Below are 19,232 nucleotides of genomic sequence, written 5' to 3'. Positions count from 1 at the left end.
ATATGATTACATAATCACCTTGTGACATTACATTCCATCCGATTGGCGATGTGTAAGCTCTTGGTTTTTCTATATATCCATTCAAGTACTCCATCCCCTAATAGGGGCATTGAGCTAATTCCAGAACTCAAACTTACCACATTTTAGTTACACATTAATTAGTATTATCATATCTAATCTAATTATTGTACTGGGACTTCCCTTCCATTGAAATAACATAGTCAACAGTGCGCTATAGCTCAAACTAGTAGCGCAGCGGTTTTCATTTTTTCAATAGCAGTCATTGTTGTCAAAATAACCGCGTTATCATGATACATTTCAAAAATCTCTTTTTATACCTGAAACAACATTGTTTTGATTTATTTTTTTATGTTCACATTCTGCTAAATTTTATTAATTTTTTAAGTTCCTTTTCTATTTATTTCATAGTCACTTTCCATGTTTTTGACTTCAATATTCTTATTATTCCTAAATGTACTAAGAGATACAAGTTACAAATCCGAGCTGGTTCCAAGTCAGACTTTGTGTTTGACCTAAACCAAATACTGGATATATAGATTTCTACATACTTATATATATTTATTATTCCTAAATTGATAGTGATTGTACGTGTAAACTGATTTATTATTTTATCATAAATAGATTTCTATGATTCTGAAATTCTTTTTTTAGGTATTTATATATGTATTAATAGATGATTTAATTTAGTTTTATTATAAAAATTAAAGCAATGGGAATCTTGCTATCCCACTATAATATTTTCAAAGTTGACTGCTACACGTCGCTATTCGAAATGGATAACTATGGCATGTATTAATTAGAGTTGACAGCACAATTTTTAAGAACTGAGGGTCAATCAGAGAACTAAAATAAAACATTTATCAAAATTTCAATTTGTACCCTTATCTGCAAATTGCAAGCCTTAGTTTTCACAACACAAAATATATCAACAAATAAAAAAAATACAATTAACACGTATTACTATTTCATTCTCTATCAGAACTCAGCATGCAGCATTATCAAGGGTCAATTGTGTAGATTAGGCCCCGAAGACAATTCTAGTGATAGAAAAAAAACAGTAACGAACAGGGAAGGGAGACATTTTGCTAATACATCAATACATAATTGAGAATTAAAGCAATGTTGGATTTTGTTCTTAAAAATCACAGACCGGGATGATGCATGCTTCATTCCAATGATGATGCATGCTTCATTCCAATTTGTATATAAGATCCTAGAAAAGCAGCAGCTAAGCCGAAGAGAACAATTTCCTGTACAGTGAAGAACTCTTAAAGTGGTAACATGGAGCAAGTAGCAAACCTAAAAACCTGTCATCTTTTTCACAACAATTTGTTCTTCATGATCCCCTGAAGGTTGCAAGTTCAAACTCAAAGCGCATAAATCGGATCAACCTCGGAATTGGAGAATTCAGAATGATGCCATGAGTTAGATCCACTCCTCCTGGCAGCTTGCTTCTCCTTCTTCCTCATTGATCTGCTTCTCTTAGACCTCACTACATAGTAAGTCATAGTGCCAATAACTCCAGATATTATCACCCCTCCAACTAATGTAACCAAAATTGCAGCCCACTCATTCTTCTTACCCACAACTATGTAAGAAGCAGCAATAAACGTCACTGAAGTACAGACAGAAGCCAACCACATGAGCTTGTTGATCACCACTACCACCCTTTTCTCTGCTTTAGTTTCACCTCTAACCAAAGTGATTTGAACAACCACAACAGCCAAAGATGTAAAAAGTGCGATAGCATTAAAGACAAAGAAGATTTTAAAAGCAGCATAAGCTGCTACCACTGCAGAGCCGTCATTGTGATCCCCACCAGGCACAGTGAATATAGCAGCAAAAGCAACTGTAGCAAACAGCACAGCCACCACTGTCACTGAGTTTGTGGCATTGTTAATTCCTTCCCTGTGGAGTTTCCTTAGCTCTTTGGAAATATTGTGAACATTTTTGTTGGTTCTCTTGGTTTGTTCAAGTTGGGTGTGAACATCTTTCTTGATTTGAGTAACAGTTTTCCTCAGTTCGTCCCTTGGTTGGTTGAGCTCGTTAGCTCTAAGTGCTCCATATCGAGAAAGACAGTCCTTTATATCTGATGCCTCTTCGGAGAGGGGAAGATCTTCAGCAATGTCAAGAGCTGTTTTGTGGTCTCTAGTTAATGCATTCACATTGGTGTCTGGCAGATGTAATAACTCATTCACTATCTGCACAGGAAGTTGAGAAACCATAATATTAGATTTTCATTTGACAGAGAACTATAATGGAAAATGGATGCTTAAAAATATATAGGGGGTTTGCATGTATGTATATTAAGATGTATGCTTAAAAGTGGTAAGCTTATATTAGGAAAGAAAGCATTATTACATTGGAAACATAAAAGTGTAATAAGTGTTTTCTTTTTGAAAAAAACTTACCACCTTTAGATGTTTAAAATCAGCCTCACGGGATCTTAACAAAACTGTATTATTATTATTATTATTATTATTAGTACCCCAGGTACAACACCAAGACCTGGGTTATCCTACTACTACGGTAGAGATAAGGCATATTTAGCTATGCAGTGTTAGCCCCATTAGTTCAAGTAACTTAATTTATATGGCCTCATCAATATATGTATGGTGTTTGTAATGCTGTGCAACTGTTGGCATACCTCTACTCGCTTTTTCCTGGTTGCCACATGTAACGCCGTGTTACCAAATTTGTCTGGAAGCATAACAATAGCAGCATCTGCCTCAAGAAGCAATTTCACCACATCACAACTCTGCCCTTTTACAGCCATATGCAATGCAGTTTGCCCTTTCTTGTCAGTCCTCCGAGCCAACTGTGGATCTTTACTGAGCAAGGCTTTCACAATCTCCACATGACCCTGACGAGCTGCTAAATGCAACGCATTTTTGCCATTGGATCTAGCAATCTCTAACAAGCTACAATCCTTTGACAGCAGCTCATTCACCACTTCCGTGTGCCCTCTTGTTGCTGCGGTTATAAGCGGAGTGGAGTTGGAGGGACCAATAGTTTTGCTCAATCCTGAGTCATAATCTAGCAAAACCTGAACAATGGCTGCAAACCAAAATCCACCATGAATCACACGGAAGAACAGAAAAACCAACAATCACATTAAATTACATCAACACGTAAGAACATCACACACCAACAAATTCAAGCCACTCATCACAATGAATTACCCAAAAAATATCAAGGTCTAACAATCAAAACCCAAACAAGCCAGGCATTCAATTAAGAGAGTAACAAAGATCATTATCCCACTTTATAACTTTCCTACGAATCTAGCTCTTCTAAAGTAAGTAAAAAGAAAGTAAATAATCTCAGCCACTGATGAGAAAATCAACTGCTCATTCATAATTTGTTATACATATACGTGAAATACCAAGTGTTAAATTTCTGATCAACGACTGTACCCTCCTGGGTAATGACTCGATCAGTCCTATACTCAAGTCACAATAACATAACTCCTCATATAACTAACCAATTAATGCACAACAACACAAGTACTAGAAAGAGAAAGAGAAGAGGAGAAAGAGAGAGACATACGGTGGTGGCCTTGACTAGCTGCAATATGCAATGGATCAAATCCGGATCGGTTCTTCTTGGAAACAGTCTGAGCGGTGGAATAGTTAAGCAACTCCTTCACCACATCAAGGTGACCCTTTTCAGCAGCTGTGAACAGAGGGGTCTCACCGAGCTCGTTCTCTTCGTTGGCAAGACAAGCACGCACCTCCGCAATCTCCGCGTTCAGATCATCCTCATCGCCATCGCCACTCAGAGTTCCCATAATCTGAGAATCAACATCCTCAAGGATCTGCCTCACGGCGCCCACGTCGCCCCTCTGCGCCGCCAGGTGGAGCTCGGTGTCGTTGTGGCGCCCCGTCACCTGCTTCACGTACTTCTTCTTCCCCGCCTGGTCGATTCGCTTCCCCGAGTTCGACAGCACCAGCGCCGGCGCCGGCGCCGACGACGGAGACGGCGACGGGGATATCTCAGAAAGCGGGTTCTGGAAACTTGTTGGGGGGTCCTTCTCTCCTAGCCCTTCAGCTCCGGGACCTGATACAAGCAAGCAAAAGGGTCATCGAAAAATGAAAAATTTAGATAGAAGGAGAGACTGAAAAAGAACCTGGTTGGTTTGAGTGGGAGGCCATGGCGATAGTGGAAGTGAGAAGAGTGGAGTAAGAAGAAGAAGAGTTGGTTTTGGAGAGAGATGATTTATTATTATGAGACTGAGAGATGCAGAATTAGAAAAGGAAGATGGGTGGAAGGAAAGAGGAAACAGACAAAGAAAGAGGAAAGTTCAGAGAACACCGCATGAGTCATTAGGAAGAATATATTTTGGATTTTTCCTTTTCCTTTTCTTTTTTTGCAATCATGTCACGGATTAAATTTACTGTATTTATTTTGAAAGTTTTAACTCTGTTACTGTTACTTTATACTTCTGTCAGAAAAAAACTCAGTCAGTTACTTGAAGTATTTAAATCAATTAAATGCATAGGTACGTAAAAGATGTTGTTTCATTTTAAAAAATTATAAAATAAATTGAATTTTTTAAAAATAACTAACGAAATAATTAATATATTAACATTATATATACTAGAGGAAAGGTACTCAGTGTCTCTCTAAAATTTTTGAAAAATAAAAATAAAATTGGATAATTTTTAAAATGTGAGTGAGGTGTAGGTTGGTTGAAGAGAATAATTATATGGATAATTTTTTGTAAGAAAAGTGGTTTTAGAAATAAAATGAGAAAAATAATGTGTATATCAAAACATCATATTTTTTTATTAATAGTATAGATTTCAAAAATATTAAAAAATGAAATCATGAATTACAATTAAAATAATAAAAAAATTTAAGTATCATAAATTAAAAAAGTGAAATATATAAGTAATTTTAAAAATAAAAAATTAATAATCAAAACATGTAAAATGTAAATTAAGGCGTTAAAATTAAAGTTAATAAAAAAAAAGTGACCATTATACGGGTTTGTCAGCTGCCATCACGAATTCACGACCAAACTCGGAATATTCTTTTGACACATGCTTAAATGAGGATGTACACATTTTATATTTAGGATTTTTAAAAGATTTTTTTATGAAAAAATCTAGTGAATTTTAATAAAAGATTTTGTAGAAATATAATAATTCTTAAGATTCGTTTTGAAAATTTTTTGTGATTAAGATTTTATAATTTGAATTTTAATAAATTTATAATATATAAATTCATAAAATTTTAAAAAACATTTTGGATTTACAAAATTTTAAAGGATTTCGTCAAATTTTAGAAAATATTTAAAATGACAAGAGTCTATTAAAAAGATAACAAATAGATGATAAAGTTTGGATAAAGAAAAACAAAATTAATATAATTTTTTCAATCTTTTAATAATTAATTGATTCTAACTTCATTACTCTTGAGTTTGAAATTTAATAATAGGTTCAAAATTGGTAATAATGAAAATAAAGATTTGTCTATTGATTCAATTTGAAATTTTGTAAAGAAAATTATAATTTCTGCAATGGTTATACTGGCTTCAACGAAGAAAGAACAAATTATAAGGGTGTGATTTATTTTTGCTGCTTGGAATCTAATGGCATAGACTGATGTGGGTCTATATTGGGAGGGGGCCTGGATGAAGCCTCCTATAAGGGTGTTATTTGTATGCGTTAAATTTTACGTAATTATGCTTACTGACTTCATTCTTTATCAGGTATCTATGGATAAATTGATGGCAATACCAGACATGAGATATGTTATTGTGTCTAGGTATAATGTCATATTTGTATGCTAGTGTCGTAACACCTAAAACTTAAGATAAAAAAAAAATCAAGATTGAGAAGTAATCAAACACTTGAATTCAACATTTTTAAGATTTTAACAAGTTCACTACAGTCCAATACTCCTAAAACTGTTTAAAAAATATAAAAAAAACTCCTAAAACTGTACATTGGATCTTCGTATAATGAATATGAGGCAGGCAGAATTTCCATCAAAGACCACGAGTATTATAGTATATTTTGATAAGATATGTTGTCAGACTTACAACAAATTCTTAGGTTTGAGCATGCAGACGTCAACAATACCTTCCAGTTTGGGTGGTTGGGGTTCGTTGGCCAATCGGGGTGTTTAAGACTGCAATGTAATAACATACAAAACAAATAAAAGATCATGGAAATCAATAATGACTTAATTGATGTGAAAAAATGTTTATATTTTCATGTTTAAAAAAATAGTATAAAATATTTTTCTGTTCACTATTTTTTATACAAAACCTTAAAATCAAGAAACAAAAAAAAATGTTTTTTCAACATTAACTAGCTGGATCTCCACGGGTAAAATAAAATGCACCTACAAGTATTTCATTTTTCCTTTTCTGTCTAGGATCTAGAACACTAGAATAAATTAGCAAGTGGCAAATAGAGAATGACGAAAGTAATTAATAGAAGCAATTCATTAGAAAATAAGGTAAGCATTCACCCCAACTTGTGATTGTTAAGCTCTGGATTTTTCAGTTGTTAGAAATAACAGATACCTAAAGCATATAGCCACATCAGGATAGATCAAATCGAACAACAACACAGGTGATGTTATCTGAGCTTCCTCGTGCATAAGCTTCTTTTATAAGTTCTCTGGACGCCACTTCTGCATCTGTGATATTTTGTACTAAAGACACGGCCTCCTGAAAAGGCAGGGACGCCACAATCAGATGCTCAGGTTCCATCAAAGATTTGTTGCCAACATGACATTGCATGTGAATGTGGACATAAAATGTTAGAATTCAGAGCTGAAAAATAACTAATAAAATCAAACAGTCAAGTTTAAATTATTACAATTCCATGTTCCAGATGAAGAATCTACAGTGCTACGTTGCATATTTAGTTGTTTAGGGAAGTTCAAAAACTAAGCTGCACATTTAGTTGTTTAGGGAAAGTCCAAAACTAACTCAAGTTCAACTCTTAAGCGATTGACACCCAATGAGTGAAAAAATAGAAAAATACACTGTTCATCCCCACTCAAAAGAAGTAATGCCCTTGAAGGCTGCTTCTACCAATAGCTGTTTGGAGTGGGTATGTAGGAAAAGGTTCATCATGTAACTAATTTTGCTCAAAATGAAAATACTAAAAAACTTTGGTTCGGTTGTCACTTACAGAAAGCCAGAAAGAAAACCAAGGCTCTTAAATCACAGGTTTTTTTCTTTACAACTAAGGTTTGATGCAAAATAAAAAAATAATACTATAGATCCATGCAAATAAGTAACGTGAAAATGACAACAGATGAAACATGTGATTATGAATATATAAAGGAAAAAAGCTTGCTATTAAATTAATGAGTAATGGTTTTATACTTTCACCAATAATAAAAAAGGTATGGGGTTTAAGATCATTCATTCCAGCAAAGTTATCAGCTTTGGTACAACGTACTAAGCAAAATAATGAATAGCTACTAAAAATCTAGAAAAAGAAAAAGAAAAAGAAATCTATGTTGTTTAGGGCCAACTTTAGCAAGTAAGATAGTCTCACCTTGTTTGATATGACATTCCAGAGGCCATCACTAGCAATTATAATAAAATCAACTCCGTTAATTTCTTCCTCCTAAGCCATAACAGTACCAAAAAAGGAGCAATTTAGCGCAGGCATAAGAAATATAATGACACAGATATACCAAGTGGGTGATCAAGCTTATGATTTTGGCAACCTGAATTTCTGGGTCAGCAACAACATAGGGCTTAAGAAATTTGTCTCCAAACGCACGGGAAACAGCAAGAACACCACCAACTCTCCATGTTCCTGGATCAACCGGCAGCAGTGCAAGAAATTTATTTATCATCAATTTAATATGAAAATTTATTATGAAGTATAAAACTTCGTATCCCATTGCCCAGAGGCTCTTCGCTATGCGAAGGTATGGGGGAGGGATATTGTACGCAGCCTTACCCTTGCATATGCAAAGAGGCTGTTTCCGGATTCGAACCCATGACCAACAAGTCACCAAGGCACAACTTTACCGCTGCACCAGGGCTCGCCCTCAAAATTTATTATGAAGTATGAACTCCAAAAAAAATGGCATACACCTATACAGGAAGAAAATTACCAGCCCAAATTATGAATCCCCCAGCCTGTTCAATCCTTCGACGTTCATCAGATCTATCAGGTTTGTGATCGATAGACAAAGGAATAGCTACATTAAAACAAAAATTCATATCAGTGAAAAGAAGAAAAAAGAAAAGACAGGAATAGGAATTTATATTGCTTCTTGAGCCCATTTTGCCTATCAGACTAGTATAAGCAATTCACAATGAAATTTTACAAAAAAGCATAGCACTGAAAACTTAGTAAAATTGAAGTGACCAAAAACATAATGTACTATAGTGCATATTCCCTCCATTCATCACCATATTAAAAATATGCAGATTCTGCCCAATGTAAACCTAATTCTCACTACACATAACTGACATGACATCAACCTGAACCAGCTCTAGATGCAACCACTCTGGAATCACCAACATTTGCAACAACAATCCGGTCCCCCAACAACATAGCTGTTGATGCAGTTGACCCAGCATCCCTTTGATGCCTCTTTTCCTCATTGAGGTAGTCAACATCTGTCTGTTTAAATGCTTCAACTGCAATCAAACAAATAATTAGAAGAAAAATATGTTAATATTTACACCATCCAGGTTGCAAACCAAACAACTGTAATGTGAGATGAAAATTTTACTGCATCCTATAATTTAACAAAAATGAAGTACATACCTATAGCAGTCTTTGTGTCTTTGATAAAGTTAGGGTGGCTACTCAAATTCTTAAACAGATTGTTTTTCAGATATTCTGCAGTCCGGGAACCTCCGTGACCTAAAAGAATAAAAAGAAACAAATATACCCTATGTTTGGTTTAAGAAAGAAAAAAAGAGAGAAAATAAAAATAAAGAATATAGATAGAAAGTAGATAGAAAATAAGTGGAATTCTAGTTTGGTATTTCAACAATTATCATCCTACGACAGAATATCTACATGGCCAGAGCATCTACAACTGACAACTAGCAGGGTCAGAGTGTGCCTTAGACATCAAGAACCAAAGAAGAGAAACCAACATTATAGACAAGTCAGACTAGAGCAGACCGTAAAGGAGAAACAGAACAACAGCTGCTGTACAAAACAAAAGAGCTATAAAAACAGAGGTTAGTGCAAGACCAATCTAGAAGCCAAGCACAGCCATCAAAAACAAGGGTGCAACAAGCAGAAACTGGGACAGGAGCCAAACTATAAGAGGATCCTTCAAAGAAGAGAAGAGGCCAAAACAGAATAGGGAGGAGCCAGAGAGCAGTGACAAAGAGCAAGACAATGTTGGTTCAGCCTTCAGAGGGTCAGAAACAGCCATGGGTAAAAAAGGGCTGGAGTGCAGGACAGAAGAGAAAATGAGCACTATAGAGGGTTAACCCTATTTATGCTAATACTAGGTTATAATCCTAACTAAATAGGATAGACCCAATAGTGTAGAGCATACAAGTTATAAAAGGAAACAGAACCACCAGTTTCTAAATGCTATGCCTGATAGCAAACATCATATACTTGCACTGTAAATTGGCTATATCGCACACCAAATCAGTAAAATCAATAAAAAAAAAAAATAGAGGGAAGGGGAAAAAGATAAGGAATTGATTTTAGGGAATGCAAAACAAAAACTTTAGACTTACCATCGAAAACACCAAAAAACGCAACTGTCTGACCATCAACCTCTGATATTTTGGTCTCAAAGAAATCCTCCATTGATGACCTTTTACCCTTGAAACTGGAATATCCATAGCTGAACCTTCCATTTCGGCTTCCAGAGAGAAAGCTAGACAGAAATAAGAGCACTTCATTTTAAAATTTTGAATATTTGAGAGTTGGAATGCCATTATTAAAAAAATAAAAAGGATGCCTGAAACAAATTTCAACTATATTTCATTAAACCCTGGGATTCTCTTTTAATGAAGTTTAGTAAAACAATTGCTATTGGCAGTAAATAAACAAACAAATTATGTCATTTAGCACACTACCATGATATCTGCTCTGTTCAGACAAGATTATATCAGTTACAGATCAAATAGCATTTAACAGAGTAAACATTTCCCAAAATTACTTAGTATTTTTCTTCACCTAAGCACTTACTAAATCATATCTTTTCACATTTTAAATCTCACTTCCCTATTTTTGAATTCCAAAACTACATATTTCATTATATAAGCAAAGAAAGTAAGAATTTTGTTTTCTTATCCTTTATTTTTTAGTTCAATGGTTAATGTTGTTAAATAATTGTTATAGCATCACCATAATGATATAACATGGCGTTTAGTAGATGGAAGGGAGAAACCATTGTTCAATAGAGTCTTGGAGTCTCGTGAAATTATATTACACAACAACATAATAAGGTCTTGCAAAAAATAATGTTGTAATACCCCTTGGTGTGAACCCCATTCTTCATTTATTTCCTTTTTTCCATCTCTATGGACAAGAGGAACCTAGACCTAAAGGAATTAGGTTATATTTCAAAGAACTTTTGAGAAATTTTTATTACATAAAACGAAGGGTCAACACAAGATTTGGGTGAGCCCAGTCAATCGTGAACACGAATAGATGGAACATTAACAAATACATAAAATTTATTAACATTGATATTACCTTTAAAAAAATAGTTTAGTTAAAAGGAACTATAGGATTTTGGGTCGGGGTGAGGTGGGGGAAGAGACAAAATGAAAATAAAAAATAAAAAATCCTATATTCCATATTTCTCTAAATTCTTCAGCTAATGTGGTAAGAAACCGAAGTTTCCATGTAGGTACAGGCAAATAAACCCATACAGATTTGAAAGGCCTTCCTTAATGAGCACAAATGCTATTGAAGTAAAGACTAGTATCAGTGTATCACCCTAAATTATGTACTAAAAGTATAACAAGAACCACCGTTTACAACCCCAACACTGCCCAACTTTATAACTTAGCATCTGACTATAAACTGTAACATTTAAATAATAATCTAAAAGAAAAATTGCTTAAAAGTGGCAGTAGGTGCAGGTGGTTAGTTAATGGCAATTTTGTAAAACAGAACCTTGCAATTCATGAAAAGTCAAAAAGGTACCATGTGGAATCCTTTCATTATAGTAAGCAACTAAACATAAACATAATAGAAGGGTACATAGAGATATAGCAATAACGGCCATATCTAACTAACAGTAACATAGATATAGACACTAAAATTCCCCTCCCCGCTTAATTCAGAAGCTTGAATATGAAGAAGGATCAAACCCGAATAGTCTTATGATGAATTTGCCTATGGTATATCAATCCTATCATATAAATGCATGACCATCAACCAATGACATTACAATATACAATGCAATCAAATTACGGTCGCAATTTACAAACATGTTAGCATCTTAATTTTCTGGTCATGTTAAGAATTAATTATTTCATTTTATGAATTCGTGTTAATTAATGAATTTTTTAGCACAAATTTTCCGCATAACGATGCCGTTAATCTCGATGAAGAATTTGTCGATTAAAAACTTCAATTGAAACCAGCAGAGGATTGGAAAGCTGGGTAAACAAAGAAGAACAGCCTGTACGAAATGGAAATTCTCTCAATAAATCGAAATATGCACCTGATGCCGCCACCGCTGAAGAGAGAATCGTGATCCTTGGAGGACATCACAATGTTTGGTGCCGCCGGCGGTGCAGGCTGATCTTCATTGGAAGAAGAGGCGGTTGTTGAGACGGTGGCGTCGTCGGCGCCGGCAGTGGCGGTTGCCGTGACTGGTTCTACGGGGTCCGAGTTTGAGATCATTTTACCATCTTCACACTTCTCATTTCTCCCTCTATTTTACTTTTATTTTTATTTCTTTATTCCTTTATCCCTCTCTCTCACTCGTTATCTACTTTCTACGTCGTTTATTTCGCTATTTTCTCTTTTTTGGTCCACATATTCACAAAGTAAGCAGGAAAGACCCACATTACAAGGCCATGAGACCAAAAACCCAAGACAAGGTTGATCTACAATACAAATCCAGGGGAAAATGCTATGAAGGCTAAAATATTCAAAACCCAAAAAATTGCTGCTAACACTCTCTTTTATCACGGAAAGAGTAATTTTACACTCAAGTGCTAGTTAAAATTTATTAAAAAAGTACAAAATCAAGAGAGAATCATTAAATATGATATGTGTCCCATAAAATTTGTCATTATCAATAAATTTTAACTAATAGAAAAGAGTGTGTTTAAAATAGAATGTTAAAAAAATTTTATGAGATGCAGAAACAAAAGTCTTTCTTTAATCTAAATTTAGGGGTGTTAGTGGATTGGATTAGATCGGTTTGGAAGAGAAAATTTATTCAATTCAATTATTTTAATTTAGTTAATTTATCATGTAATTAGTTTTAGATTAAACTTTTAATTTGATTTGATCCCATTTAAAGTGATTTGGATTGGATCGATTTTAATTTTTAGTTCTACTTTTATTTTTTTTTATTATAAAATATTGAATAAAAGGTAAGATATATGATAAATGTAATAAACGAATTTAAAATTTAAAATATTTTATTTATATGTCATTATATAACTAATATTATAATATTTACTTTTAACTCAAATAATTAGTAAAAATATCTTTAATTAAATAATTTTTCATAAATGGATATAAGTTATATATATATAATTTTATAAATATATAAGAAATAAAATAAAAATTAGTGATGTTATAAATTTACGAATAAAAACATATATATAAGTTCGATTTGGATCAATTTCTAAAATCAAATTTAAAATCTGAAATCTTATCCGATAGAAATTTCGGTGTTCCGAATTTTTATTCGTTCAATTTTCAGTTTATTCAATTTCTGATTTTTTGGATTGATTTTTCAACAAATATCAAATTAGATAAGAACACCCTTATCCCAACAGGTAAAGAAAACATCCAAAGCTTTCTTCTATGGGTGTTGCTACACGCACCATACAAATTGTTGGTACATCCAACATAATTTGCAAAATTTTCATTTTGTTTTTTCATAAAACCGATACATATTAGACATCTGAAAACCTCATATAGATTGGTCAATCCATATGAAGCCAACCTGTAAGCCTCACGATACTCTAATCAACTGAGTTAATAGATCAATTATCTTATACAATAATTAATGTTGTTATATATAATACTAAAATTTATAATGTATATTTAATGCACATGTAAATTTAAATAATAATTTTTGTAATAATTAATTTTGATATAATAATTAATATGTTTACATATAATAATTTTTATGAAACCTATGATTTTTATTTAAAATATACATTATTGGATCAAAATCAATTGTAACAGGGTTAAAAAATACATTAGTATATTTATGTTAATAAACATATGATTTTTATTTAATATTTATATATATAAACAAATTAATTATTAGATCAAAATTAATTATTACAAAATTTATTATCTAAATTTACATGTACATTAAATATATATTAATTATTTTATAACATAATTTACCTATTAACTCTGGTTAGAGCATTGTGTTAATAACTTAAAAGTCACATGTTGGATTCTGCTTGAATCATTAATTTTAAATTAATTTATAAAATATATTTTTTATTTTTTTAAAAAAAAAATACTTGAACCACTTATGAATTAAATAATCCGTATCAATCTTTAGGGAAGGATAAAATAAGTTAGATAATCCGTATCAATCTTTAGGGAAGGATAAAATAAGAATCACGGACAATTACTGAGTGTACCAGCAATTGTATTGGCCGTACCAACAGCCTTCTTCTATTCTTTCTCTATAAGCCCAAGTATATTTTTACCGTCACTGGCACTGCTGCTGGGTTTGAGCCTGGTCTTATTATTATTTTTTACTGCAACCCGGTCCTTATATTTGATATTGTGATTAATTAGTAAGACTTGAGTAGGTTGGGTACTCGAGTCTTGAGTTAGGTTAAAAAATGAAAAGTAAATTAGCAGGGTGATTATTTTTTCATCTCCTTTTAATTTAATCTTAAATATATTTTTAATTCATATAATATAAACTCATTTTAATTATGATCATAATAAAAGAAATTATTTGATTTTAATGCCTGAAAAATTCTTTAAGTAAGAACCCTTCTTACTTGGGTGGTGACCCCCTTTCAAATTTAGCGGCAACTTCAGTCATCCTAATTATAAGATCAATTAAGATTTATTATTTCCTTCTTTACTTAAAACTCAACTTTTATATAAACAATGAAAATGAAAATAGGCATGAAATTATCAATGTGAAAAATAATCATTTTTATTCAAATCAACATATTCCCACCCTACTCTTATATATAAGAATTTATATTTTGATTATGTATTTTATAAGTACATATGTAATTTTCTTTCTTACTATTGCAAAATATGGCTCTGATACCATATTAAATTTATAATGCAGCCAAGGCATCCGAAAGGTTCCCTTAAAAACCGGTTCATAAGGAGGTGGTCTACCCAGCTATATAAGCACTTATCATGTTCATGAATTACCGATGTGGGATTATTCTTAACACTTACCGTGCTCATGGTATATACATGTTTTAGGAAAATTTTTTGTTGGACTTGATCCGTATTCATCGGCTTTGGTGTGGTCTGGTTTTTTGTTCGAATATAATGCCACGCACGAACATTTGAGAGAAGGACAAAATCTCCAAGTGTTTCTACCATAAAAAATGCCTTGCACTAAGAATTGTCTCGTCAAGTAAGGATAAAGACAATTAGGAATGCCCTTATAAGACAGTGACCAACATTTTCACATGCACAAACATTGCAATAGACTCCCATGTTAGACCTTTTGTCGACTTAAGTACTGCAATATCTTCTTTAAAAACCCACTCCTAATTTACTATTGGAAATTAAGCGTGTGATTTATTGCATGTTTTCTACACATTCTTAGTCAGTTGAAGGTTAAAGCATATAAGGTTTGTTTGGATTTCAAGTGAAAGGATCCAAAAGTATGTTTGAGAGTAAATTTTTTCTTGAAAACTCAATTTAAAAAAAATAAAACTCAGAATACTTTTACAGACTCAATTTATAAATTTTAATTCAAACATACACATAATGTGTTATAATTGATTAAGTTAAAGTCCATTCGAGTTACATCAACAAGATATCCGGACATAAGAATTTAATCGCACATTGGAGTCTAACCACAAGGATTAGTTAATCTATTCAAAACGCATTAAAGTGGCCACCGGTAGGAAAATTAAAGGGTCTCCCATATACGATCCAATAGTTCCTCGGAGCCCCACAAATTCTACACGAGATCGATCAGTGTCCACCCCACATAGTCCTTGCGAACCAACTCAATGACCAAATTGCCCATAGCTGTTTTCTTTTAATTACGCAAAGCAAAGCAATACCTTATCCATTATTATATTGTCTATGATTGTTCCTCCATTTCAAGTCATGACACATGTGAAGTTCTAAACAGATTCAAACTTTATATGCTCAAATGGTCGTTCTAAGGAATCCATGTCAATATTACAACGATCTACTAGAGATCAAGAGGAAAGAGAAAGGTGTACAGGGCAATAAATGTGCCAGAAGGATCATGCAATCTTGATTGGTGGTTTGGTTAGGTTTGTTTTACCCAGCTGAGCCACACAAAATATTAATTCAATACTTTCTTTCTGGCTAGTGGGTAATAATAAGGACGGAACCAATTAATGCTTCTACCATCTTTTGGTAAGGCAGTAAATGAGGAAGTTCGAGTGCACTATGCACATCGTGTTACTAATTAGCCATTATTTGCATTTGCATGCAAGTCTCCGTGTTTCATGTTTCAAACAGTGCCAAAACTAAAATACAAAAGCTAACTGATGATTAATTGTTCTCAGTTTAATAATTGGGTATGGAGCAGAATGAAATAAGTCAACAACAATTTAAAAATGTCTAAACAATAATACATGGACGGCTGCTGATGATTAATTTTATACTACTATGAATCGTTTATATTTGCACAGGTGTCGATCAATGAATCAATTTTCTATAATGATGGGTGTTAGTGTTAGGTGTTTAAAAAAATGTTCAAAAATCATTTTCCCATTCTCTTTCTCGATAACCGTGACAAAAACTGGCTCACTAACCTCCTTATTAAATCATTTAGTTCGGTTTTTCTTAGATTTTGTTCGTTTCCTTAAAGTAAGGATAAAGATATATTCTAGAATTCCAAACAAGAAAATATACACACACCTTAACAGGAGCATTAACTAAATTTACATTCCTTGAAAAAATTAATTAATTTAATCAATCACATTAAATTTATCAATTATTTATATTATTATTTTAAAATTTATTTTTTTCTTATCTCTATCCACTTAATTTTTTCTTATTTATTAATGTTTTAAAAAAATTAAACAAAATATATAAAAATAATAATTAATACATTTAAAATTTTAAAAACAACCTTATAGAAAAAATAAACAATTTTAAAAAGAATCTCATTATTATTAAAGACCGAGAGGGAATATATATAACACCACCAACCAAAAAAAAATTAAAGCAAGAAACTCATTGGAAAAATGGTAATTAAGCGACAGCCATGCAGAAATTTAGGTTCTACCAGCAAGTCAGCAACCCCAATTGAGAACAATATCACACCCACATTAATGAATGACCTGAAACTTTATTTCATCAATTGCACAATATTAGATGATTTTGAAGTAGCTTTCCTCAACAAATCAACTCTACACTTGTTTTTCCTCCTCTGACCAAATATATAGAACTATGTGCTTAAACATGAACGAGATCGAACAAATATTTTTAAATTAAGCTGGAAATTAGCATCATCATGACATCCACATCTTCCTAATTTAAATAACATGTATAGTTTGATCGAGAGTTTATATTTTTTTCCTTTTTCCTCTTATTTTACTGAACTATACCCCCCTCTCTGTATTGCTCCTAATTAAAGGACCATCCTGCTAAAATCCAACCTCACAAAGCTAAGATATTCATCATTGATCCAGTCATACTTTTCCTTAAAAGGGTTGTTTAGTGTGTTTGGAGGGTAACTTTCTATGCAGTCCTTCCACACATTAGTATCAGACAAGTCCCTCATCACCTCCCAAACACAGTTGTTGCACTTGAAGCCGGCTCCAAGACTAATCATGAGGATCCTATCACCCTTCTTGAGCCTCTTCTTGGCCTCCATGTACCCCAAAACATACCAAAGGCCACCAGCAGAAGTGTTACCCCAACGGTGAAGTGCCATCCTTGCAGGCTCAAGGTCATATTCATTCAGCCTTAAACCCTTACCAACCCCATCAATAACTGCCCTCCCACCAGGGTGCACACAAAAGTGCTCTATCCCAGCCTTGAAATTCAAACCCCCTCCCAACACATTAAACTTTGTCTTCTTCTTATTACCCTTTCCAAGAACCATCCCAGTGAGAAAGGGTAGCAGCTCCCTCTTCTTCATCCCACTATACCTTATAGATGCAAAAAAGAACCTCACCATTTCCCACAGTGGCAGAATCTTGGGCGCCATAGTTTGAAGATTCACCGTCAAGGCTTGAGCAGCACTCTTCACAAGACTCTTGGTGAGTCGAAAACCTGAATACCCTAACTCATCCTCCACCTGTATGCAGCAGTTGTAAGCCTCGTCATCAGCACCATACTGAGTCCTCTCCATGTGCTTGAGCTTCAATATCGCACGGCTCTTGAGAGAAGCCTTGTTTGTAAACATCATGGAGCAGCCACCAGAGCGAAAGAGACAGTTAGAGAGCATCATCTTCTTGTCCCTTCCACAGTACCAATGCGCACCGAGATCCTCGGTGCTCACAACAATCCCAACGGAGTTCTTGTAAGTCTTGAAAAGCTGTTGCACCACATCGATAGCAACAACACTTGCACTGCACCCCATTCCGGCAAGGTTGAAGGCCTTGATGTTTTCCCTCATCTTGTACCTGTTTATGATGCGTGCTGTGAGAGAAGGTGCTGGGGAGAACAAGGACACGTTCACCACAAGGAAGTCTATCTCGGAGGGTGAAATTCCTGTCTTCTTGAAGAGGTTGTCGAGTGTGTCGAACATGATCTCGTCTATCTCCTCGTACGTGTCCTTGAGAGTTGGACACTCTTCTCTCCCTTCGAGAACGGTTCTGGGGCAGTAAGTGTTCTCTCCAATACCAGAACTCACGATGGTTTTCAGGAGAAACCTTAACTCCTCCAACCTCAGTTTTTTGTTTCGTAGCACGATTTTTGCTGCGGAGTCCGTGTCGAGTTTCGTGTCTTCCGGGGGCATGAAGCACTCGTAGGCCAACATGTAGCATGGTTGGCCTCTACGTTCAAGAATCAACTTGTAGAGGGTAAAGAAAGAGTAAAATAAGAAGGGAAGGAGGCATAAGAACAAAAGATCCATCGCTGGCTATAAGAAATTAAGAAGGGATATATATGGGAAGAGAAGAAATGTTTGTAATATTGTGATTGCTTAAAGTGCAAATGCATCTATCTATCTATATATATATATATACACACCCAGTGTCTTGTGTGTTTTGTGTAATATATATGCAAGTTGTGCGTCACTCACTTTTACAAGTTGCGTGAGGAGGGTGTGGGTGTGCCCTACAGCCAGATAACTCGATCTTAACCAGTCGGTATTGACTGTGAATATTATATTAGTGCCCTCTCATTCTTAAAAGTAAAATAGGAGTAAAATGAAAGCTTGGTTCATTGCTTTGGGGAAATCAATAAATATTATAGTGTGTGAGTTGTTGTGACTGAAAATCTCTGGTATTTTCTATTTACTTTTGATTCATCAATCGACACCAAGAAATTTCCAACCCTTTTTCGGTCAGTTATGATTTATGCTGCATAAACAGAATTCTCGTTGGAGTAGGTCAAAGTTATTAATTCCTTGTGGACCAACCAGCCAGCCACTCAAGCTAGCTAGAACTCAATTTGCTAACTTCATCTTCGTTCTTTGCAGCCAGTTTAGTTTAGATTCAGAACTCAACCAACATAGAGCATTGGAGCTGAGAAACTTTAATGGTTCTCAAGTTACGGTTACGGTCTCTAGATTAACTAGCTAGCCTGCAGATGCATAGCATTAGCATAGGTTAATTAAGTTCTACTAGCTAGATACTTTAATATATGGTGGTACCGTGGTAGTACATTCATACATTCAATATTTTTAATCTAAAGCAGTGGCTTAATTAATTGTTTTCAATG

At 34.0% G+C, this 19,232-nt stretch overlaps 3 protein-coding genes across 3 annotated transcripts; all 3 read right to left on the bottom strand.

Annotated features, from left to right (window-relative positions):
* Positions 1–1,101: 1,101 nt before the first annotated feature.
* Positions 1,102–4,378, bottom strand: LOC100777929 (ankyrin repeat-containing protein ITN1). The gene is made up of 4 exons (XM_003536733.5): positions 4,151–4,378; positions 3,571–4,080; positions 2,669–3,078; positions 1,102–2,222 (listed from the first exon to the last, which is right to left on the bottom strand). The coding sequence occupies exons 1-4, from the start codon at positions 4,173–4,175 to the stop codon at positions 1,389–1,391; spliced, it is 1,779 nt and encodes a 592-aa protein (XP_003536781.1). The 5' UTR covers positions 4,176–4,378; the 3' UTR covers positions 1,102–1,388.
* A 1,494-nt stretch (positions 4,379–5,872) lies between these two features.
* Positions 5,873–12,103, bottom strand: LOC100776867 (probable protein phosphatase 2C 11). The gene is made up of 9 exons (XM_003536731.5): positions 11,668–12,103; positions 9,722–9,864; positions 8,781–8,879; positions 8,492–8,650; positions 8,119–8,205; positions 7,723–7,814; positions 7,548–7,619; positions 6,560–6,706; positions 5,873–6,159 (listed from the first exon to the last, which is right to left on the bottom strand). Exons 1-8 carry the CDS (start codon positions 11,847–11,849, stop codon positions 6,578–6,580), a joined length of 963 nt encoding a protein of 320 aa, XP_003536779.1. The 5' UTR covers positions 11,850–12,103; the 3' UTR covers positions 5,873–6,159; positions 6,560–6,577.
* Positions 12,104–16,669: 4,566 nt separating this feature from the next.
* LOC100777403 (3-ketoacyl-CoA synthase 19) lies at positions 16,670–18,778 on the bottom strand. The gene has a single exon (XM_003536732.4). The coding sequence runs from the start codon at positions 18,421–18,423 to the stop codon at positions 16,972–16,974; it is 1,452 nt and encodes a 483-aa protein (XP_003536780.1). The 5' UTR covers positions 18,424–18,778; the 3' UTR covers positions 16,670–16,971.
* Between the last annotated feature and the right edge of the window lie 454 nt (positions 18,779–19,232).

Source organism: Glycine max, chromosome 10, assembly GCF_000004515.6.
Source record: "Glycine max cultivar Williams 82 chromosome 10, Glycine_max_v4.0, whole genome shotgun sequence".
Taxonomy (NCBI): domain Eukaryota; kingdom Viridiplantae; phylum Streptophyta; class Magnoliopsida; order Fabales; family Fabaceae; genus Glycine; species Glycine max.
This window is presented reverse-complemented; position numbering and strand designations above follow the sequence as displayed.